Raw genomic sequence first — 25984 nt, forward strand, 5'->3', positions numbered from 1 at the left:
TGTACATACAACCTGGGAGGAAAATATGAACAAAAATATTATATACGAAACATATTATAATATCAGCAACTTTAATTAAACTTCAATTAGAAAATGGATTCACATTAGCTCTCTATACAGAAGCATTAGGGGTAAAATTGATCGGTGCCGGTAGAGCGAAAGGCATTCGTGGTGAGTCGGCCGCCCGTTTTACACCGGGCACAATTTCAGCCGTGGCTCAGTCAATGGCACTCTCAGCTCTGAATCAGAAGGGCGTGGGTTTAAGTCCCACTCCAAAGACATGAACGCAAAATCTAGGCTGACACTCCAGTGGGGGAGTGCTGCACTGTCTGGAGGTGCCGTCTTTCGGATGTGCCCTCTCAGGTGGACGTAAAAGATCCCTTTCAAAGAAGAGCAGGGGATTTCTCCCCAGTGCCCTGGCCAATGTTTATCCCTCAAGCGACATCTAAAACAGATTATCTGGTCATTATCTCAGCTGTTTGTTGGACCTTGCTGTGCGCAAATTGACTGGCGAATTTCCTACACTACAACAGTGACTACATTTCAAAAGCACTTCTATGGCTGTAAAGCGCTTTGGGATGTCCTTTGGTCAGGAAAGGCACTACAGAAATGCAATCTCTTTCTTTCTTTTCCATTGAAGTGAACGGAAACAAAAATTGGACGCGGCATAAAACGGACGGCTGTCTCCTTTCCCGCCACTGGCGCTGACCTGTTTCACCCACATTGTCTCAGGCTCAGCCTTTACATTCACAGAGAAATAAATTAATGCAGCAGGTATCAAAACAAGAACACCGAGTGTGCAACCAAAATTTACAAAGAGAAAACATTCGTAATCCAGAGCAGAAACTTCAAATGCTAAGGGGGCCGATTTTACAAGCGCATGCCGTCAGCAGAGAGCTTGGCCCACCAGCCAGGCGCATTAGAAAACCGTGCGTAAACTGCCAGTGATTTCCCAACAGACGGTAGCACAGTGGCTGTAAAGTAGTCCTTAAAACTCCTCGGAAGGTTGACTTCCACTTTCCTTCATTCTTCACAACTTTTTTGAACTACTCAAATCTTTTTGTTCTTTCTCCATTTCTCCGCCCCCCCCCCCCCCCCAACTCTCCCAGTGTTCTTCTCTCCTGAAAGCGCTGACTTCTTGTTAGGGTACAACCCCCAGCCTCTGGACTACAGGCCTCTGCTTTCCCCAACCTGCGCTCCCTGTCGGTGCTGCTCTTTGATGACGGCGCCAAATCACGGAATCACTGTAACAGAGAACCGCATGGATGTACTGAGGTTCCAACAACCAGATCGGCGGCGGCTTCGCAGTATGGTCGCCGCCAATGGTGCGGTATAATATTAAGGAGGCGAGACCACGCCTCTGACGTGGATCCTCAGTGCTCATTTGGAGGCGCAGAAAACCCATGCCTCTTCCTATTAGCCCTCCAGTAGGAAGAGGGAGAGCTCTCGCCTCGTGGGTCAGCTGGTTATGTGTAATTTGAGGCATGACATGCGGTAAGTGTAGCATGCTTGGGAGGACAAGGTGACTTTGGACCTACGATTCCCAAAGCTTTCCACCACTGGGGGCTTTCCTCACCTCATGTCTGGGTCTGTGGTAGACTAACTGATAGAGATTGACTGCCATGACTAGTGAACAACTCCAATATCATATCATGCGACTACCAGGATGGTAGGAGGCGAAATAGATGGGCCTTTTTTCATCTAGCAATTCCTATGTTTGTATGTTATGGGTTCGAGCCCCACTCCAGGATGTGTGCACATGAAACTAAGCTGTTGTGCAGTAGCTAGGGAATGCTGCGTTGCCAGAGATGCTGTCTTTCACATGTCACGTTAAACTGAGGCTCCGTCTATCTGTTCAGGTCGACGTGAAAGATCTCCTGGTACTATTTGAAGAAGAACATGGGAGTTCTCCCAGTGTCCTGGTCAATGTTCCTCCCTTAACCAGCATTACAAAAAAAGTACAGATTCATTGGTCATTCATTCAAATGCTGTCAATGGGACCTTTTTGCATACGATTGGCTGATGTGTTTATCTATATAACAGTGACCACACTTCAAAAGTATTCCATTAGTTGTGGAGTTTGTCCGGATGTCCTATGGATGTGAGAAGCCATTCTATAAATGCAACTACTTTCATTCCAACAGGAACCAGCTCTGACGCTCAGAGGATTCTGCTTGGACATTGCTCTCCCAGAGCCCTGGAACCAGTATAAAAGTGCTTAAGTGTTTATGGAAACAGAGTTGGCAAAGACAGCCCATATATGCCTGTTTGATGATTTCAATATGAAGACTGTCAATTTGCTGTTGCCAACTGCTCAAATACATTAACAACTAAAAATCACAGGGGTGTCCAACCTTGTTATCTTCATGGACCACTTAGAAGGTATCTCACACCCCTGTGGGCTACATTTAAAACGTGAATCAACATTCCTGTTAATTTGCATATATCTCATGTGGCCAATACTAACAGATTCTGATTTGTGATTTATCCACCAAATAAAAACAGCCCTTTCCAAACCTCCGGGCCTACAAATCTCAAGTAATGGCAAACCACTGAGTAAGATATATAAGCGCAAATAAGGCTGAGTTGCCTGGGCTTTGTGGGCTGGATTGAATGGGTTTATAGGCCCCATGCGGCCTACCACTTGTGGCTTAGAAAGCCCTGATATAACACACGCATAAACCAATAAAACATCACTGGCTTTCAATTGTTCTGGATATCAGCGATTGATTTTTTAGCAGTAGACAGTGAGTTTTCCATAGCGGCTGTCTTAATGGTGCTTTGGAATGAGCTGCAGTCCCAACTATGGAGCTTAATGTCTTGTTTTCCCATGCATAGCTGAGTAATTTTGCAAATCCTCTTCAGGACCGCTTTCCGAAGGAGGATGTAAACCCAGGGATCTAAGATCTGATTCCAGGCTGCCATTCGAACTCCTAAGAGAAGTGAAGTGATGGCTTTTGGACCCGGATGTAAGCTGCCTATCGTCACCACGGTCACCTGAATGAAACAGAAAAAGGGGGCACAAAAAAAAGTTACTTATTAACAGCAACAATGATTAACGTTCAGCTGCGCATCTCAGGGCCAGTTTCATTCCTCTGGTCAAAGTAGACATTTAAAATTCTCAAACATTTACACTAAATTAAGGGCTTCTGAAATCACAGTTTGGAATGGTAGTGCCCAAATATGCAACATGTTCACCTGAAAGGCCTCTCTCAGCCATTTTGGCAGAGAAGTTAATGCCTCCATTAAAATGGCAGAGAGGGGAACTTCAGGATTACCGCCATTTTTTTTTGCGGGTTCCACCGGTCTCCCGGAGTTACGGCAGGAGATCGGGAGAATCCTTGCGGAATTTCAAGAGCCATTACAAGTCAGTCAGGATCTGTGAAGAGAAAAGTTTTGTTATGACATTGTAGGTGTGTACCCTCGATTAGAATTGACGTAGCTCCTTATCACATCCTCAAAGCCCTTCACAACCCATAAAGTACATTTTGAAGTGCAGTCACTGTTCTTACATTGGAAAAGGACGCAGTCCATTTGTGCACAGCAAGGTGTCACAAGCAATGAATGAGATGAATGGCCCCGTTAATCTGTTTTCTGGTGGTGTTGGTTGATGGAGGAATGTTGGCCAGGGCGTCAGGAGATCTTCGAGCTCTTTTCAAATGGTGCCACGCGGTTTTTAATCTCAACACGAACGGGCAGACTGGGCTTCAGTTTAACAACTCATGTCACCTCCAACAATTCAGTACTCCCTCTGGAATGCATTGAGGAGGCATCTTAGATCATAGGGTAAATTCTGCAATGCACTGAGCTGCAAACAAGGCCAGCATACTCGTGAAATCACGGGCCCGCTGTCCGTATTTGAGTTCGGCTATTGACAATCGGGCCTAGGCCCCCTCCCCCCTCCATCCCCTCTCCTGCCGATTTATCAGCAGGCCTGGTACAGGTGACAACAGAAAGCAACTCGGGGACATTCTTCGCTCGAGTCCCTGCCTCCCCAAGTCCACTGAGGGGGTAACTGTGCCCTTCCCCTCCACCATGCCATTTTCATTCCAGGATGGCTGGACTCAGGGCTTGCCTATTAAGCTACGGTGTGAACGTACAGAGATCAAAAGTGGAGGGGTCCCGGGCCAAAAATTAAAGAGGGGCATGTACAAGCATTTATAAATAGTTCTGTTTTGATGCCCACCACAAACTGTCTATATGTTACCTAAAAATCTTGCGTAGGCCGCACAAGTTCACAAGATGAGGAAAAGCCGCTCAGTTCAAATGAGTTCGTTCATCCGGAAAGAACCTACGGTCTCCCCATTCCAGCATCCAGCTGTTTCCTAAATAATTCCAGGCTTTTTTGTCTCCACCAACTTACCCTGAAGTTCAGGTCACCTTTCCATAACGCTGTGTGAAAAACTTGCTGTAGTCCTAAAACTGCCTTTTCTTAGTTTGAACCTGTGCCCCCTTGCCCTACTACTAGGTTTGCCAACTCTGGTTGGGCATATTCCTGGAGGTTTCATCACATGACCGCCTGCCTCCAACCGCTCCGCACCCACGTTCCCGCTATTGGTCACCCAACACGTCCATCCTCGTGGTGCACCGCCTTCTCATGCCAATTGGGAAAAGATCAGACTCTTTGTTACCCGATTGGATGATTCCTGACTCTTGGTCACACAGCATTTTTACCCCATCTCCAATATTTTCCAACTAATAAGCGAAAGTGTTCAAAGAAAATTAAAAGGAAACATTTTTTTTAATGCCCCGATGATTTTTCTCTCTGGTTGCTCGCTGCAGTGTCCTGGAGATTAAATTTCAATTGCTGGAGACTCCAGGTCAATCCTGGAGGGTTGCCAAAACCTTCCCTACTATCATAGTTTAATTTGAAGCAGTGCTCCAGATTTACCCTCCCTACACCATTTGCTATCTTATAGACCTCTACAAGATCACCTCTCAATCATTTCCTTTCAAAGCTTAAACGTCGGCCTGGTCTTTCGTTCCAATTCATTACAAGATTGATATGTATCTGACTGCTTGGCAATACCTTTGTGAGTTCAGGAGTTACACCAATATACAAAACAAATATTGTGTCAGTTGCTTAAGGGAACCAGGAAGAATCACAGGTTTTAAGGCCAGCTATATTTTTAAGAAACAGAAGCTTTCAAAGATTTCTCCTGTGATGAACTTAAACAATGGAGCAGGTGTCTCATAGCTTGTAAAACAGGACCAGCCAGCATCTAAAAATACACATTGAGAATTACTAGGAGGCAAATTGAAGGTGTTTACTGAGAGGCCTCACCCCTCTGAGAGGCCTCACCCCTCCCAATCTCTCAACCTCCACTAATCCTACCACCCACCGAGAACTCTGTGTTCCTCCAATTCTGGCCTCTTGTGCAACCCCGATTTCCTTTGCCCCACCATTGGTGGCCATGCCTTCAGCTATCTAAGCCCTAAGCTCTGGAATTCCCTCCCTAAACCTCTCTACCTCTCTTCCTTTAAGATGCTCCTTAAAACATACCTCTTTGACCAAGCTTTTGGTCACCTGGCCTAATATCTCCTAATGTGACTCGGTGTCAAAGTTTGTCTGATTACATTCATGTGAGGCGCCTTGGGACGTTTTACTACGTTAAAGACACTTTATAAATGCAAGTTGTAGTTGTTTGTTGCACTAAGCAACAAGTCCTTTATTTTAGGGCCCCTGTTGCCACAGAACAACAATGTGTCCAATAACTTTAAACAGCATTGAAAATGGACAAAATGCTTGGAATACATAAATAAGCAACAACTGAATATAGACTAACTCAAATTCAAGGGTCACATAAGCAAACAAACCATAAGGCCTTAAAACAAAAATAAACTGAAAGATAAAACCAGGAAATATCTACTGGCCGATCAGCCTCCTCTCAATCATCATTAAAGTGATGGAAGGAGTCGTCAATAGTGCCATAAGGCAACAGCTACTCACCAATAACCCGCTCACCGATGCTCAGTTTGGGTTCCAACGTAACGACTCAGCTCCAGACCTCATCACAGCCTTGAGCCACACATGGACACAAGAGCTGAATGCCAGATGAGAGGTGCGAGTGACTGCTCTCAACATCAAAGCAGCTCCTGACCAAGTATGGCACCGAGGAGCCCTAATAAAATTGAGGTCAATGGGTCAAGAAGGCAGCCCAACCCCATCTTCTCAGGCCAACTCGGGATGGGCAAAAAACTCGACTTTGCCAGCATCACCCACATTCAGAGAACAAATAAAAAATTGATCCACTGAATAAGAAAGCCAAACATTTTGGATACTTCCTCACCTTAAGAATAATTGATTGAGCAAAATCCGTACAGTAATGATGTCGGCTTTGGTTCAGTAGTAGTACTCTTACCTCTGAGTTCAAAAGTCATAGAATCAAAGAATTATAGAAAATTTACAGCACAGAAGGAGGCCATTCAGCCCATTGTGTCCACGCCGGCCAAAAATGAACCACACAGCCTAATCCCACTTCCCAGCAGTCATGGGTTCAAGCCCCACTCCAGGGAACCTGAGCACATAATCTAGGCTGACACATCAGTGCGGTACTGAGGGAGCGCCGCACTGTTGAAGGTGGCGTCTTTCGGATGAGATGTTAAATTGAGGCCCTGTCTGCCCTCTCAGGTGAATGTAACAGATCCAATGGCACTAATCGAAATGCAAGGGATTTCTCCCGTATCCTGATCAATAATAATTCCTCAACCAACATCATTAAAATGGATTATCTGGTCATTTATCTCCTTGCAGTTTGTGGGATCTTGCTGTGCACAAATTGGTTGCATCCGATTTTACTTTCCATTGGAGTCAATGCGCAATGGGGCCTGGTGTAAAACGGGTGGCCAATCCGATCCTGGTAGTTTCCTGCCTAGCGGGTTCGATTAAAATGATTTTCCCCACCCACCCCCCGATGTCTGTCCACGCCTGTGAAACACTTAAGCCATCACACTCCAAACATCAACTTTGAGATGTCATATTACAGATACAAAACAACTTTTTTTAAAAAAAAAGGAGGAAGAAAGCCAGTCACATTGATGACAGGTTCTTCTGACCCGGAGCCAGACCTTTACAAGTAGCTGCAACTGCCCCCTTACTAACCTAAGGAGTTTGCAAGCAAGTAAAATTACTTGAATGTGCCAGTTTAGACCAGTTCCCCATGTGGCATGTTTGAGCATAGGCCTTAAAAGGGACAGCGCTGGTTAGTAGCTAAACATCACAACAGTTCTCCAGATCCCAGATTAGCCAGGAGCGATGCCACGGAAGGACTGCTAGTAGTTAATGAGGAACGCATCGACCTGCATGCCCTGGAATGCTCACATTGGTGAATGGCATTGACTAAGTGCCAGGCTGTATCATGACAACAGTTCAGAAAAGTAAAGGTACAAACCACACTAACAACCTTCCCTGCTTTGTATGCAGATTCGACTTGCACTTACTGTCAACCACAACACAAGCTTCTTTGCCAGAATGCCATTATACTACACCTACCAGCCTGAGACTGGTAGTTACAGATTGCAACTGCATCCGGTCGCACCATTGCTTACACTTCAGTAAATTTGTAATGCCTTGCGAGTGCAAGCAGAAGCATCTGCATGCTCAAAACATTAAAAAGACCCTACAAGTAAGTTTAGAAAGTGCTATAAGACCATAAGACCATAAGAGATAGGAGCAGGAGTAGGCCATTCGGCCCCTCGAACCTGCTCCGCCATTTAATGAGATCATGACTGATCTGATTTTTATCTCAACTCCACTTTTCCACCCTTTCCCCATATCCTTTGACTCCCTTGCTGATCAAAAATGTGTCCAACTCAGCCTTGAATGTATTCAATGACTCAGCCTCCACAGCTTTTTGGGGTAAAGAATTCCAAAGATTCATGACTCTCTGGGAGAAGAAATTCCTCCTCATTTCTATCTTAAATGGGCGACCCCTTATTCTGAGACTATGTCCCCTAGTTTTAGATTCCCCCATAAGGGGTAACATCTTCTCAGCATCTATCCTATCGAGTCCCCTCAGAATCTTGTATGTTTCAATAACATACCCTGTCAAGCCCTCTCAGCCCTGTCAAGTTGTCGCATTCAAGTGATCTGATCCTCCCCAATGGATGATTTTCACATTATGAGCTGAAGTGACTAGCTGGTGTTCACAGAGATGGAGAGTTAAATCGAACTTGGAGGGAGAGGCACAAATACTGTCTGTTACCGCCTGTTCGATGATACTGAGGCCCGAGGCGCAATACTGAGTGCAGCTTATCTATTCAGATGCAGGGATCGCTCCCTGCCTACCCTGCGCAGCCATTTTTGGGCCTGCTCGAATTTCTGGGCAAGATTGTAAATCTGTTCTTTTGGGATGCTTGTACAAATTTGCTGCTAACTTGTGGAGATCTGTGCCAGACAAGTGCCAGGCAATGACCATCTCCAACAAGAGAGAGTGTAACCACCTCCCCTTGACATTCAACGGCATTACCATCGCTGAATCCCCCACCATCAACATCCTGGGGGTCACCATTGACCAGAAACTTAACTGGACCAGCCATATAAATACTGTGGCTACAATAGCAGGTCAGAGGCTGGGTATTCTGTGGCGAGTGACTCACCTCTTGACTCTCCAAAGCCTTTCCACCATCTACAAGGCACAAATCAGGACTGTGATGGAATACTCTCCACTTACCTGGATGAGTGCAGCTCCAACAACACTCAAGCAGCTCGACACCATCCAGGACAAAGCAGCCCGCTTGATTGGCACCCCATCCACCACCCTAAACATTCATTCCCTTCACCTCCGGCGCACTGTGGCTGCAGTGTGTACCATCCACAGGATGCAATGCAGCAACTCGCCAAGGCTTCTTCGACAGCACCTTCCAAATTCGCGACCTCTACCACCTAGAAGGACAAGGGCAGCAGGCACATGGGAACAACACCACCTGCACGTTCCCCTCCAAGTCACACACCATCCCGACTTGGAAATATATCACCGTTCCTTCATCGTCGCTGGGTCAAAATCCTGGAACTCCCTTCCTAACAGCACTGTGGGAGAACCTTCACCACACGGACTGCAGCGGTTCAAGAAGGCGGCTCACCACCACCTTCTCAAGGGCAATTAGGGATGGGGAATAAATGCCGGCCTCGCCAGCGATGCTCATATCCCATGAACGAATAAAAAAAAAAGAAATTGTTCCGCTAAATTTATGATGTTGCCAACACACAACAACCTGAGAAAATCTTCTTGCTACGTTTACAGTGTCATTAACACACAAGGCTAGAATGTACTGCGATCACTCAATGGTTTTAGTGACATTCCTTTATCTGCTATTTTAGCAGAGGCTATGATCCAATTTAAAAAAATAGCACCTGTGTTAAAATGGAAAGAAAGAATTTGCATTTATAAGGTTTAAAAACTCAAATCCAGAGACCTGAGCAGAGAACCTAGGCTGAGTATTTGTGCCTCTCCCTCCAAGTTTGATTTAACTCTCCATCCCTATGAATATCCAATACAATAGGGGGGAGTGCTTCACTGTCAGAGGTTCTGTCTTTTGAGTGAGGTTTTAAACAGAGATCCCATCTGCCCTCGCAGGTGGACATAAAAGATCCCTGGCATGGTTTGAAAGAAAGAAAAGAACTTGCATTTATGCAGCCCCTTTCACGACCTCAGGACCTCCCAAAGCGCTTTACGGCCAATGAAGTACTTTTTGAAGTGTAGACACTGTTGTAATACAGGAAACGCGGCAGCCAATTTATGCACAGCAAGCTCTCACAACCAGCAATGTGATAATGACTGGAAAATCTGTTTTTAGTGATGTTGGTTGAGGGATAAATGTTGGCCAGGACACTGGAGATAACTTCTCTGCTCTTCTTTGAATGGTGCCATGGTTATCTTTTACGTCCATCTCAGAGGTTGAAGGTCTCATCCGAAAGACGGCACCTCCGACCATATAGCATTCCCTCAGTTCTGCACTGGAGTGTCAGCATGGATTATGTGCTCGGGTCTCTGGGTTGAACCCACTACCTTCTGACTCCGAGGCGACAGTGAAGAGCAGGGGAGTTCTCCTGGTTTCCTGGCTAACATTTATCTCTCGATCAATACGACTAAAACAGATTAGCTGATCATGGATCTCATTGCTGTTGTGCACAAATTAGCTGCTGTATTTGCTTACACAGTGATTGCACTTCAAAAGTATTGCATTGCCTGTGAAGTGCTTTGGAGCATCCTGAGATCATCATAGGCACTATATGAATTCAAGTTCTTTCTTCCATATAGCACCCTCAGGATGTCCCAAAACATTTCAAAGCCAATGAAGTACGTAAACAAGATGGGGACATTGGCAACAAGTCTGCATTTATTGCCTGTCCTTAGTTGTCCTCAGAAGGTGGTGGTGGGCCTCCTTCTTGAACCATTGGCAGGGGTTTGATACAACTGAGTGACCTTCTAGGCCACTTCACAGGGCAGTTATGAGTCAACCACATTGGTGTGGGATTGGAGTCACATATAGGCCAGACCAGGTAATGACGGCAGGTTTCCTTCCCTAAACAACATTAGTGAACCAGTTGGGTTTTTACAACAATCCGACAGATTCATGGTCACTTTCACTCATATCAGCTTTTTTTTTTGAGGTTTTTTTCAAACTGAATTCAAATTTTCAAACTGCCATGGTGGGATTTGAGTGCACATTCACTGGCTTATTAGTTCATGCTTCATGGTTTACAAGTCCAGTAACACAGCCACTACACTATCATACCCAGGTAATGAAGTGTCGTCACTGTTGTAATCCAGGCAAACACAATAGCCAACTTGTGCACAGCAAGGTCCCATAAATAATCAGATAACCTGTTTTGGTGATGTTGGTTGAGGGATAAACATTGGCCAACACAAATAGTGCCACGGAATCTTTTATAGCCATTTGAGCTCAAAAGGCAGGACCTCAGGTTAACGTCTCATCCAAAGGATAAGACCTTCGTCAGTGTAGCACCACCACAGAATTACACTGAAGCAACAGACTATATTATGTGCACAAGTATCTGAGATGGGTCTTGAACCCATGACCTATTAACTCAGGCACAATTGCTACCACTGAGCCAAGGCTGACACTTGACTGGAAAGGAAGGAATGTCATATGATCAGGTTAACCATTCCTCTGCGCCTATCACCAACAACTTGTATTTATATAACACCTTTAACATAATAAAACATCCCAAGGCATTTCACAGGAGTGTTATCAAACAAAATTTAACACCGATCCACATAAGGAGATATTAGGACAGGTGAATAAAAGCTTGATCAAAGAGATAGGTTTCAAGGAGCATCTTAAAAGTGGAGAGAGAGGTAGAGAGGCGGAGAGGTTTAGGGAGGGAATTCCAGAGCTTAGGGCCTAGGCAGCTGAAGGCACGGCCGCCAAAGGTGGAGCAATGAAAATCAGGGATGTGCAAGAGGCCAGAATTGGAGGAGAACTGAGTTCTCAGAAGGTTGTAGGGCTGAAGAATGTTACAGAGATAGGGAGGGGTGAGGCCATGGGGGGATTGGAAAACAAGGACGAGAATTTTAAAATCGAGGTGTTGCCGGATCAGGAGCCAATGTAGGTCAGCGAGCACAGGGGCGATGGGTGAACGGGACTTCGTGCAAGTTAGGATACGGGCAGCAGAATTTTGGATGAGCTCAAGTTTACGGAGGCTGCAAGGTGGGAGGCCATTCAGGACAGCATTGGAATAGTCAAGTCTAAAGGTAACAAAGGCATGGATGAGGGTTTCAGCAGCAGATGAGCTGAAGCCGGGACGGTGACGGGTGATATTACGGAGGTGGAAGTAGGCGGCCTTAGTGATGACGAGGATATGAGGTCAGAAACTCATCTCAAGGTCAAATAGGAGGCCAAGGTTGCGAACAGTCTGGTTCAGGCTCAGACAGTAGCCAGGGAGAGGGATGGGGTCAGTGGCTAGGGAACGGAGTTTGTGGCGGGGACTGAACAGTACTCTCCAGGCTACTGTGGCCAGAGGTAATCTACTCCCCAACCCCTCCTCCCTCATGGGTAACGCGCCCAGTGAAATCAGGGTGCTCCGCACGCAATTACAGGATAACTGGAGCCACTTACCTCTTGTTCCGGGTTTCCTGCTGGGAAGCTGCGCAGCGGGCGGACTGCGCATGTGCAGCAAGGTCTGTCAGCTGGAGGAGCCCTATTTAAAGGGGCAGTCCTCCACTGACTGATGCTGCAGAAAATAGGAAAAATTACAGCATGGAGCAGCCCAGGGGGAAGGCTGCTCCCTGATTTAATGATGCCTCACTCCAGGTATCATTGGATGGGGCGAGGAGGAGGGGGAGGACAGAGATCCTCCCCCCGGCAGGCGGGAGGAAGCGGCCTGCCTCTGCCACCAAGAAGGCCTGGCTCGAGGTGGGAGAGGAGGTCACCAGCACCACCAACATATCACGCACCTGCTTACAGTGTAGGAGGCGCTTCAATGACCTAAGTAGGTCAGCCAAAGTGAGTACACTTACTCATTCCCCTACACTCCGTCTGCCACATCACCGCCCCCACCCCACATCTCCTTCTGCACTGCGAACACTATTCTATCACATCACCCCTCACACCCAATCAAAGCTCATCCTCATCTTACCTGCACTTACTCACCTCGCCAGTACTCATCCCACCACTACCACTTAACCCAATCCTCATACAATCTCATGGCTCTATCTCATACTCACCCTCTCATGCATCTCTTTCTCGGTCAGCCTCACTCAACCTGCCACTACCTGTGCTGCAGCCACAGGGCATGAATCACATATGTGCAGTAGGAAGCGTAAGGCAAACGTGTCGTGAGTGTGAAGGGGATGCACAAGGGTGTTTGAGGGTTTGTCATGGTGTTTACCTATATTTAATTTCTGATCAACTCACATTACATATTATATTGTCACCACGACTGCCACGTCTTTGCGAATCTTGTCTGGTTTGTGCAATAATGCCCTTTCCTGAGGATCACTATGAAGACCCACACCTGATGCCACCCATTGTGTCACTGCAGAGTGGGTGTAGGTGTATTTGCAGGGCTCTTTTGTGCAGACGACTGAGAGACGTCAGCGATGTCCCCGGTGGCACCCTGGAAGGATGCGGAGAAGAAGTTGTTGAGGGCAGTGGTGACTTTGACAGCGGCAGGTAAGAAGATGGTGCTCGGGCCAGCCGGGAGCAGCTCAGCATGAAGGAGGCTGCAGATGTCCATGACTACATGTCCACGGAAGCTGAGCCTTGGTCTGTGGACCCTGTGGCGAGGGTAGTGCCCTCTGCGAAGCATCTCTCTCTGCGGTTGCCCTCCCTCCTGCTGTGCAGGTGCATGTGTCACAGCACTGTGTTGTGGAGCTCCACGTGTTAGAGATGGACGGCGTGGCCAGCGAGACTGGTGATGCTGTTCGCTCTCCGAGGAGGTCATGACTGCAGCTACGGCGGCCCCCATCTGGAAGATGTACATTTGAGGGGGTCCGCAAGGTAGGTACATGTCTCTGGACCCCGGGGTAAGTGTGCAAGTTTATGCATTTGATTGTTAGGAGGAGGGTGGTGGAGGCCAAACTTTGTCCAAAGTGACAGAGTGGCCTCCTGCAATGAGTGAGGGTCTCCACCCCCCCCGCACCTGTCAAATGGACCTTTGCAGCTGCCACAGGCTGGTGGCTGCAACACATCCATTTCAACTGGGAGTGTTTCCCCCAGTACGGGAAACAGTCTCAGTTAATTGCAAAATCCGATCCCTCCTAAAATATCAGGTCAAACAGGTCTGTGAACAACCTGAAGTACCTGTTCAATTACTTTAAGTGGCACCCCGCTGGCTTTAATTGCCGGCGGGGGCCCCACATGCGGGGGCTGCGCGCGCATGTGAGCGCATCACTGGGGAACCCGGAAATGGGGCAGGTTGGAGCCGGGCTCCGGACCCGCCCTGGGAATCCCGGATTTTCGCAGCCCCCCTGCCACAAACGCACCCGATCGCGGGTGCGAAAATAGAGCCCAATGTCTCTATCCTTTTGTTCCATGACTTAGGAATCATATCTGGTTTGAATCATAGTGATAAGTTGGGCATCAAACTGTCAATGTCCCTTTGTCTTCTCTTGACTACCATAGTGAGTTGGACTTCTGCACTGTAAACAGTATCCATCTACCTAGTCAACTATCTGATAATGTTGTTTGTTGTAGCGAGATCAGCGAACCAATAATCCTTACAATGAATGGTATAGGTTGGCATGACCCTTTATATTACAATACGTATATTCTCTGCCAAGAGCAGTGAGTCAGTAATGGTGAACTACTTTTTCTGGAAGCGTACAGAAGTAGTCTATTCTTTTGTCTTCCAATTTCCAGTTCTGACAAAGGGTCCACACCAAGGACATTAACCCTTCTTTCCCCTTTTCCGATGTTGACAGACCTGCCGAATATTTACAGCTTTTTCTGTTCTCCGTTCAGGTTTGGAGCTTTTGCGCTTCTTTTTATGTAAAGATGTAGATGGTCTACCTCCTGGGACATCTGTTCACCTTTACATCTCAAAGCACCTAGAGATATTTATTTACTTTAAAGGCGATTTATTGTCAACAAGTTTATGAGCGCTGTTTCACCACTGCTACAAAACAGCTCACAGCCAGCTTCTTTTTAACACAGTTGCAGTCTGTACCCATGAGAGGATAACCCGGATTTTGTTTTCGACTGGGATCTGAGGTAGTATGAGAGTTCTGTTCATTAAATTCATAGAATCACAAAAATTGCACCACAGGAGGGGGTCCTTTGGCCCATCGTGCCTGTGGCAGTGCTAACTCTTTAATTGGAGCTGTCTATCCTAATCCCAATTTCCTGATCATGCACACGAGTGGTGAATAAACTATCGGGAATTTGCAAAGTTAACTGGTTGGTTAATGACACATTATCACTGACCTTAAAGAGCAGCCAGAACACTTCAATATGATTCACAAGTCAGCCATTGTCCGTGAAGGATATATATGCGCTGTGCCTGAGCTTGTTTCAGTACAAGAGATTCCAGAGTTGCACAGTTACTCAGAGTGGAGCTATACTGCTGCTTACAGCTTGGCTCACGGATGGTACAGTGTCAGAGGTTATGGATTCAAGCCCAACTCCGGGAATTGAGCACGTAATCCGGACTATTTACAGAATTACATAGAATGTACAGCACAGAAACAAGCCATTCGGCACATGCTGGTATTTATGCTCCATATAAGCCTGCTCCCTATTTCATCTGACCCTATCAGCATATCCTTCGAGTCCTTTCACCCTCATGTGTTTATCTAGCTTCCCCTTAAATACATCTATGCTATTCACCTCAACCACTCCATGCGGTAGCATTTCTCCTGAACTGGACTTATTAGTGACTATCAACAACAACAACTTGCATTTATATAGTGTCTTTAACAGAGTAAAACGTCACACGAGCGATTACCAAACAAAATATGACAACGAGCCATATAAAGAGATATTAGGACAGGTGACCAAAAGTTTGGTCAAAGAGGTAGGTTTTAAGCAGCATCTGAAAGGAGGAGAGAGGGAGAGGTAAAGATCTTAAATTTATGGACCCCAGTTCTGGACTCCACCGTAAGTGCAAACAACTTCTCTATGTCTACTCTATCAAACCCTTTCATTATCTTAAAGATCTCTTATCAAGTCACCCCTCAGCCTTTTCTTTTCCAGAGAAAAGAGCCCAAGCCTGCTCAATCTTTCCTGATAGGTATAACCTCTCAGTTCTGGAATCATCCCGTAAATCTTTTTGCATCTTCTCCAGTGCCTCTATATCCTTTATATAATATAGGAACACAGGAACATAGGAACAGGAGTAGGCCATTCAGCCCCTCGTGCCTGCTCCGCCATTTGATAAGATCATGGCTGATCTGTGATCTAACTCCATATACTCCATTTAATCCTGGAACTCCCTTCCTAACAGCACTGTGGGAGAACCGTCACCACACGGACTGCAGCGGTTCAAGAAGGCAGCTCACCACCACCTTCTCGAGGGCAATTAGGGATGGGCAATAAATGCTGGCCTCGCCAGCGACACCCACATCCCGTGAATGAATAAAAAAAAATAACCGCCTTTGGCCCATATCCCTTAATACCTTTGATTGCCAAAAAGCTATCTATCTCAGATTTAAATTTAGCAATTGAGCTCACATCAATTGCCGTTTGCGGAAGAGAGTTCCAAACTTCTACCACCCTTTGTGTGTAGAAATGTTTTCTAATCTCACTCCTGAAAGGTCTGGCTCTAATTTTTAGACTGTGCCCCCTACTCCTAGAATCCCCAACCAGTGGAAATAGTTTTTCTCTATCCACCCTATCCGTTCCCCTTAATATCTTATAAACTTTGATCAGATCACCCCTTAACCTTCGAAACTCCAGAGAATACAACCCCAATTTGTGTAATCTCTCATCCTAACTTAACCCTTGAAGTCCGGGTATCATTCTAGTAAACCTACGCTGCACTCCCTCCAAGGCCAATATGTCCTTCCGAAGGTGCGGTGCCCAGAACTGCTCACAGTACTCCAGGTGTGGTCTAACCAGGGTTTTGTATAGCTGCAGCATAACTTCTGCCCCCTTGTACTCCAGTCCTCTAGATATAAAGGCTAGCATTCCATTAGACTTATTGATTATTTTCTGCACCTGTTCATGACACTTCAATGATCTATGTACCTGAATCCCTAAGTCCCTTTGGACATCCACTATTTTTAACTTTTTACCATTTAGAAAGTACCCTGTTCTATCCTTTTTTGATCCAAAGTGGATGACCTCACATTTGTCTACATTGAATTCCATTTGCCACAGTTTTGCCCATTCACCTAATCTATCAATATCGCTCTGTAATTTTATGTTTTCATCTACACTGCTTACAATGCCACCAATCTTTGTAAGGAGACGTACAACACCCGGTTATAGTCCAACAGCTTTATTTGAAATCACAAGCTTTCGGAGCTTTGCTCCTTCGTCACCTGTGTATCTGTACCCACAGATCCCTCTGCTCCTCTATTCCATTTAGACTCTTAGGGCCCGATATTACCATGGCGGCGGGTTTGTGGCGGGGGCGATTGGGCACGTGGGTAACGCGCCCGGTGAAATCAGTCTGCCCCGCGCGCAATCGCAGGCTGATTGGAGCCACTTACCTGTTGTTCCAGGTTCCCTGCTGCTAAGCTGCACGGCGGGCGGGAGGACAGAGACCTCCCCCCCGGCGGGCGGGAGGAAGCGGCCTGCCTCTGCCACCAAGAAGGCCTGGCTCGAGGTGGCAGAGGAGGTCACCTGCACCACCAACATATCGCCCACCTGCATACAGTGCAGGAGGCGCTGCAATGACCTAAGTAGGTCAGCCAAAGTGAGTACAATTACTCATTCCCCTACACTCCGTCTGCCACATCACCGCCCCCACCCCACATCTCGTTCTGCACTGCCAACACTACTCTGTCACATCACCCCTCACACCCACTCAAATCTCATCCTCATCTTACCTGCACTTACTCACCTCGTCAGTACTCATCCCGTCAGTGGGGAACCCGGAAGTGGGCGGGTTGGAGCAGGGCTCCCGACCCGCCCCGAGAATCCCCGATTTTCGTAGTCCCCCCACCAGGAACGCACCCGATCGCGGGTGCGAAAATCGAGCCCTTATTATCTAAGAAGTATGAGGCCCCCTTATTTTTCCTACCAAAATGTAACATCACACACTTATCTACATTGAATTTGATTTGCCAATTACATGCCCATTCTGCAAGTTTATTAATGTCTTCCTGTATTTTGTCACAGTCCTCCTCGGTATTAACTATACCCCCAATTTGGTGTCATCCACAAATGTTGAAATTGTACTTCCAATTCCCGAGTCCAAATCGTTTATGTAAATGGTGAACACAATGGTCCCAGCACCAATCCTTGTGGAACACCATTTCCCACCTTTTGCCAGACTGAGTAACTACCTTTAACCATACTCTCTGTTTTCTGTTTTGTAGCCAGCTTGCTGCTGGTCACCTGACTCCACATGCCCTGACATTAGTCGTGAGTCTACTATATGGTACCTTATCGAAGGCCTTTTGAAAATCCAAATATAATACATCTACTACGTTAATCTTGTCTAACCATCCTGTTAGTTCGTCAAAGAATTCAATAAGGTTGGTCAAGCATGAATTTCCCTTTTGGAAATCCATACTGACTATTCTTTGTTACATTTTCGGTTTCTGGATGTCTTTCTATTACATCTTTGAGTAAGGATTCCATTATCTTTCCTACCACCGACGTTAAGCTAATTTGTCTATAGTTCCTTGGACTTGTTTTATCTCCCTTTTTAATATTTCTGCCATTTTGCTGACATTACCTGTGAGTTTATTGTGTGTATCCCTTAGTGGCCCTATCCCTATCCTGATTTTTCTTTTGTTATTTATGTGTCTGTAGAATACTTTATTATTTCATTTTGTATTCCTTGATAATTTAATTTTGCAGTTTCTCTTTGCCTTCCTAATTGTTTTATTAACTTCTTTCCTAACCTTTTCGTATTCCCTTTTGTTATCCTCTCCTTTGTTAAGAGTTAAGAGAGAGTGCTACATTGGTGAAGGTGTTGTCTTTATGGATGAGACAAAAAAGGATATCGAGGCACTGGAGAAAGTGCAAAACAGATTTACAATGATAATACTAGAACTGAGAGATTATAAATATCAGGAAAGATTGAACAGGCTTGGGCTCTTTTCCTAGAAAAGAGAAGGCTGAGGGGTGACCTAATAGAGGTCTTTATGATAATGAAAGGGTTTGATAGGGCAGACATAGAGAAAATGTTTCCGCTTGTGGGGAGTCCAAAACTAAGGGCCGTAAGTGTAAGATAGTCACTAGTAATTCCAATAAGGAAGTCAGGAGAAACATTTTTACCCAGACAGTGGTTACAATGTGGAACTTGCTACCACTTGGAGGAGTTAAGGCAAACAGCATAGATGCATTTAAGGGGAAGCTAGATAAGTACATGGGGGAGAAAGGAATAGAAGGTTATGCTGATAGGGTTAGATAAAGGAGAGTGGGAGGAGGCTTGTGTGGAGCATTAACACCGGCGTGGACCAGTTGGACAGAATGACCTGTTTCTGTGCTGTCAGTTCTATGTAATTCTATGAGACACTAAATCAATTGAACGTGAAAGGTGCCATGGTACGATTCAGAGAAAAGCAGGGAGATATCCCTGTGTTCTAAGCAATAGTTATCCATCAATCAAGACTACAGAAACAGGGGTGGCTCTGAAAGTCTACAGGGGTGCGATTCCAGCTCTTACTCACGAGTGCACCTGCCATGGAGCTACACTACTGACCGCTACCCCCCACCCCCCACGCAAGACACCAGAAATTCTGGCAATTGCTGGCGGACTGAGAAGGCCAGATCAAGCCCCTGAAAATAAATTCTGCCCCTCTCATCTTCGGCGATTCAGGCCCTGGGCCTCCAGGGGGGCCCCACGTCTGCCTCTTTTAGCCAGTATTCCAGTGCTCTGTCAGTGATTGATAGTGTGCACTCTGTTTTGGGAAAACAGAAGAACAACAACAACTTGAATTTATATAGTGCTTTCAATGTAGAAAAACATCCCAAGATGCTTCACGTTTCACTGAGATGTACTGAAAAAATGGACACCAAGGGAAAAAAGGACAGATTACAAGGGATGACCAAATTCTTAATCAAAGAGGTGGGTTTTAAGGACGGTCTTAAAATGAGTATAGAAAGGTGTCAGCCTTGGCTCAATGGTAGCACTCTCGTCTCCGAATTTGAAGGCTGTGGGTTTGTCTCACTCCAGAGACTTCAGCACATAATCTAGGCTGACACTTCAGTGCAGTACTGAGGGAGTCCTGCACTGTCGGAGGTGCCGTCTTTTGGATGAGATGGTAAACCGAGACCCCGTCTGTCCTCTCAGGTCACTGTAGAAGATCCCATGGGAGTATTGGAAGAAGAGCAGGGGAGCTCTCCTGGTGTCCTAGTCAACATTCATCCCTCAACCAACAACATGAAAACAGATGATCTGGCCATTATCACATTGCTGTTTGTGGAACCTTGCAGTATGCAATTTGGCTGCTGCATTTCCCTACATTACAACAGCGACTATACTTCAAAAGTACTCCATTGGCTGTAATGTGCTTTGGCACATCCTGAGGTTGTAAAAGTTGTCATGTGAATGCAAGCTCTTTCTTTATTTTCTCTGTAGCTTGATATGGTGACTCTTATATGTGGTGATGGGATTCCCTGCATGTCTGGCCAAAGGAAAATTTCCTAATGAGCACGAATCCAAGAACTGATGCTATCTAACATTATAAGTTGAATAAATCAACCCCAAAGGCTTTTGTAGCTTTGAATTTCTTTGAAGTGATCATTCCTCTCTTTAATATGATAAATTAAATAATATTAAGATAGAGGGTTGCCGAGTTACAAAAATGAATTGGACTGAATCCCAATTTGCTCTTCATTATTCCATAAAAAATACATTTCAGGAGTTTGATTAAAATCACCCGTTATGTGTTTTATTGGGCAACTGCTAATTTTATGCAGTTTTAAAATGTATGATTAATATCGGAAATTTCATAAAGAAATTACTTGGATGTATACTTGAGGTGCCTTAATCTACAAGGCTATGGACCATAGAAACCATAGAACCATAGAAAAGATACAACACAGAAGGGGGCCATTCGGCCCATCGTGTCTGCGCCGGCTCGAAGAACAACTGGTGCCCATTCTAATCCCACCTTCCAGGACCCAGTCTGTAGCCCTGCAGCTGACAGCACTTTAGGTGCAGGTCCAGGTACTTTTTAAAAGAGATGAGGGTCCCTGCCTCTACCACCAATTCGGGCAGCGAATTCCATACACCCACTACCCTCTGGGTAAAAAAGTTTTTCCTCATGTCCCCTCTAATCCTTCCGCCAATCAGCTTAAATCTATGTCTTCTAGTTCTTGAACTCTCCACTAGGGGAAACAGGTATTTCCTGTCTACTCTATCTAGGCCCCTCATAATTTTGTACACCCCAATCAAGTCTCCCCTCAGCCTCCTCTGCTCCAAGGAAAACAACCCCACCCAACCAATCTCTCCTCGTACCTGCAATTTTCAAGCCCTGGCAACATTCTTGTAAATCTTCTCTGCACTCTCTCCAGAGCAATTACGTCCTTCCTGTAATGTGGTGACCAGAACTGTGCACAGTACTCCAGCTGTGGCCTTATCAACATTCTATATAGTTCCATCATTACATCCCTGCTTTTGTATTCTATACTTCGGCTAATAACAGAGAGCATTCCGTATGCCTTCTTCACAACCTTATCTACTTGTACTGCCACCTTCAGGGACCTGTGCACATGCTCTCCAAGGTCTCTCACTTCCTCTACCCCTCTCAATATATTCCCGTTTACTGCATATTCCCTTTTACTGTTTGCCCTCCCTAAGTGCATTACCTCACACTTCTCCGGGTTGAACTCCATTTGCCACTTTTCCACCCACTCCACCAACCCATTGATATCTTCTTGGAGTCTACAGCTATCCTCTTCACTGTCAACTCCATGGCCAATCTTTGTGTCTGCAAATTTGCCAATCATGCCCCCTACATTCAAGTCCAAATCCAAACAGCAAGGGACCCAACACTGAGCCCTGTGGCACACCACTGGGAACAGATTTCCATTCACAAAGACATCCATCGACTTTTACCCTTTGTTTCCTGTTACTGAGCCAATTTTGGATCCAATTCGCCGCATTTCCCTGTATCCCATGGGCTTTTACCTTTCTGACCAGTCTGCCATGTGGGACCTTTTCAAATGCCTTACTAAAATCCATGTAGACAACATCCACTACCCTCATCAATCCTCCTTGTCACTTCCTCAAAGAATTTAATCAGATTTGTAAGGCATGATCTTCCCTGAACAATTCCATGCTGACCATCCCTGATTAAACCATGCCTTTCCAAGTGACAGTTTATCTTATCTCTCAGTATTGATTCTAATAGTTTGCCCACCACCGAGGTAAGACTGACTGGCCTATAATTGTTCGGCCTTTCCCTCTTACCCTTTTTAAACAATGGTATTACGTTTGCAGTCTTCCAGTCCTCCGGTACCTCCCCTGTATCTAGTGAGGATTGGAAAATGATCCTCAGAGCATCCTCTATTTCCTCCCTGGCTTCCTTCAAAAGCCTAGGAAACAATCCATCCGGCCCTGGTGACTTATCAACTTTCAAGGATTCCAGTCCCTCTAGTACGTCCTCTCTCGTTATGTTTACCTTATCCAATATTTCACACCTCTCCTCTTTAACTACTACGTCCGGATCATCCCTTTCCTTTGTGAATACAGAGACAAAATATTCATTTGAAACCCTACCCACATGCTCTGCTTCTACACATAAGTTACCCTTATCATCGCTGATAGGTTCCACCTTTTCCTTGGCTATCCGCCATCCAGTTTAAAAGCTGGAAAGTGGGATTAGGCTGGATAGCTCTTTATCGGCCGGCACAGTCACAATGGGCCAAATGGCCTCCTTCCATGCCATAAATTTCTATGATTCTATTCTATGAAATACTTGATTTAATAAATCGCGGCATTACACCATCAAAATATCTCAAAGGAGCTGATCACAATGAATTACTTTTTGAAGTATCACGACTGTTGTGATGGGAAACATGGCCAATTATTCTCCACCAGCTACATCCCACAAACAGCCATGAGATTAATGACCCAGTTAATCTGTTATTTTTGCTGGTATTGATCGAAGGAACAATGTAGAATTTTCTCCAAATTGTGCCGTGGGATCTTTAATCCTCCGCCTGAACAGGCAGATCAGACCTCAGCTCAACAGTTCATCCAAAGAAGAATGAAAAGTTATACACGGGGCAAAATATCACGTCATTTAGGAAAAAACAGTCAGCCTGGGAATCGACCAGGTGATATTCTCAGGTCAGCCCAAAACATCAAATAAATGGCAAAATTCACTGAAGCACTCATTCCCCTGTCAAATGTCATTGTGCTATTTATTTAATAAGTATTGGTGTGTTATTCACCACACTTTAGGAAGGATGTCAAGGCCTTGGAGAGGGTGCGGAGGAGATTTATTAGAATGGTACCAGGATGAGGGATTTCAGTTGTGTGGAGAGACTGGAGAAGCTGAAATTGTTCTCCTTCGAACAGAGAAGGTTATGGGGAGATTTATTAGAGGTATTCAAAATTATATGGGATTTTAATAGAGTAGATTGGGAGGAACTGTTTCCACTGGCAAGAGGGTCGGTAACCAGAGGATACAGATTTAAGATAATTGGCAAAAAAGCCAGGGAGCAGATGAAGAGCAATGTTTTTACTCAGCGAGTTGTTTTATGATCTGGAATGCGCTGCCTGAAAGGGCGGTGGAAGCAGATTCAATAGTAACTTTCAAAAGTGAATTGGATATATACTATCAGGAAGTAGTGATTAGGCGATACCATGCTTGGGTTTTAAAAACACGGAGGCTGTAAGAAAAAAGAAAGACTGAGTTCTGAAGTATAATCCTTAATAAATGAAATAATTAATGCTTTAACGCCATAAGCCTGCCTGTGGTATTTCAGATAAAGAATTTCAGTGCGGTTTTGGTCCTGTCAGTGCTGTGTCAGTACATATGGAATCCGAGTACAAAAATACCATTAGGTCCAGTACTAGTGCGGATATTTGTAAATGTTAAAATCCACAGCTCCCCTGTGAGATGTTACTTTGCTTTCTCAGTCACTGCAGACTGACATCAATCAAATTATCACTGTCACTCACGTCATAATTTATTGTTAGTCATAAAACATGCAATGCAGAGAACTGGGAAGCTAACATCTTGGTTAAGGAATTTTGCAGTACATTGATTTTCACACTAACTTAAAAAATGAAAACCTAGAAATTGGTATTGGTGATATCAGTGCACAACTGCAGAGACTCTCCTTTTTTCTGCCATTTTAAGAGAGGCATTAACCCATTTAAATAAACTAGTTAATAACCCATCAAAATAGAGAGCGGAGAAATGTCATCCAAATGCATAAAGCTTTGTAATATCACAAACCAGCTGAGGAATTGAACTTCTACTGTGTGATGTTAATGATGAGGCCATTGTCATGCATGATAGCCGCAGCTCAGTGGCAGCACTCTTGCCTCTGTATTTCATGATAGTTGTGGGTTCAAGTCCCACTCTAGAGACTTAAGCACAAAATCTAGGCTAGTGGTGTTAGATGAGACCTTAAACTAAGGTGCTGTCTGCCTTCATGGCACTGTTTTGAAGAAGAGCAGAGCAGTTCTCCCCAGTGTTCTTGCTGATATTTATCCCTCAACCAACATCACTAAAACATTAGTTTGTCATTTATCACATTGCTGTTTGTGGGATCTTGCTGTGCGCAACTTGGCTGGCGCGTTTCCCTACATTACAACAGTGACTACACTGCAAAAGTACTTCATTGGCTGTAAAGCGCTTCGGGACGTCCTGAGGTCATGAAAGGTGCTATACAAATATGAGTCTTTCTTTATATGAAATTCCTCAGTCCATTATTTTAATGAAGACACTAAAGCATTCGAAATAAATTTGCATCCCAAAGCCAAAAATAGCACAGCTTAAAAGCAGAAAATAAACTGTTGTTTTAGACTGCTGCATTTTGAGAATTAACGCAACTCTGTGTTCCTTTTGAAACCAGTGCAGTTGATTTAACTCTGACAAAAGCCAACATTCGCAGCAAGGCTTCTGATAACTCATGTGATTGCTGACCAAAGTCATTGTTTTGTAACAGTTGGGCCAGGGATCGAAATTGTGGAGCTGGGACACGAGTCCTTGCATCTGCCTAGGCCTTAATCCCCTGGGCTCGGTAGAAAGAGCGCCGAAACCACCAGAAAAAGCGAAGCAGCTGCCGAGACATCTATATTTTGGGCAGACCCTACACTCTTACCGCGTGAATCAGGGCGGTGCAGTGAGTCAACGAGCCAATTTTCTAAACGAGTGCTGCCGGCACAGCCGCGTATATTGGCATATCACAGGCACACTACCTACAGTTTTTAGCACAATCACTTTTTACATAGATTTACAGAACCGAAACAGGCCATTCAGCCCAACTGTTCTATGACGGTGTTTATGCTCCACACGAGCCTCCTCCCATCCTGCTTCATCTAATCCTAACAACATATCCTTCTGTTCCTATTATATTTATGACCCCTAATTTTGGACTCCCCCACAGACAGAAAATCATTGAAAGCGTGCGGACGACTTCTCAGTACATGAACGATGGACGAGGCTACCCACGTGTAGTGGTTGTGTTACTGGACTAGTAACCCAGAGAACCTAAGTTTAAACCCCAACATGGCACTTTAAGAATTTGAATTCAGTTTTTTTAAAAACCTAGAAATAAAAAGCTGGTATCAGTAAAAGTGACCGTGAAGCTGTCGAATTTTCATAAAAACCTCGACTGGTTCACTAACGTCCTTTTAGGGAAGGAAATCTGCCACCTTTACCCGGTCTGGCCTACATGCAATTCCAGTCCCACGCCAACGTGATTGATTCTTAACTACCCTTTGAAGTCTACTAACCACCACCTTCTCAGGGCAACTAGGGATGGGCAATAAATGCCAGCCATGTCAACGAAACCCACATCCGAAGAATGAATAATAAGAATAAACTCGTAACGCCCATTCAGAAAATCGGCCCTTTAATTTTACTTCAGATACTCAACCGGGCTCTCGATGCTTTTTATTAAAACCATTTTTTCCTGCCCTTCTTCCCCTTCCTTCTCTACTGAAGGTCTTGGCATGTTGCTTGGGTTTCTCCCATACCTTGCGCAAGTGTCCATTCTTCCAGGATGAGTCCAGCTAGTAAGCATCAGATGCCTATTCAAAGTAGCGGCATCACAGGAGCCCAATCCCTCCCAGACTGGCAGCTATGCTGTAAGTGCATCTTAAATTATGGCATCGAAGAGGGGAAATTTTTTCTCTTTCACTCTTGGACATGGGGTCATCACATGGATAGAGCGCATGTGGCAAAATCGAGCATAAAGGACTGCACGCCCCTGACAT

At 45.3% G+C, this 25984-nt stretch overlaps 1 protein-coding gene across 1 annotated transcript in view; it reads right to left on the reverse strand.

Moving 5' to 3' along the window:
• ptgfr (prostaglandin F receptor (FP)) overlaps positions 1-25984 on the reverse strand; it is a 29199-nt gene continuing 3215 nt past the window's right edge. The window contains exon 3 of the mRNA XM_067989646.1: positions 1-2997. Within this exon, the coding sequence (XP_067845747.1) occupies positions 2704-2997 (294 nt within the window). The 3' untranslated portion in view covers positions 1-2703. The remainder of the gene's footprint in view (positions 2998-25984) is intronic.

The sequence above is a fragment of the Heptranchias perlo genome, chromosome 9 (assembly GCF_035084215.1).
Source record: "Heptranchias perlo isolate sHepPer1 chromosome 9, sHepPer1.hap1, whole genome shotgun sequence".
Lineage (NCBI taxonomy): Eukaryota > Metazoa > Chordata > Chondrichthyes > Hexanchiformes > Hexanchidae > Heptranchias > Heptranchias perlo.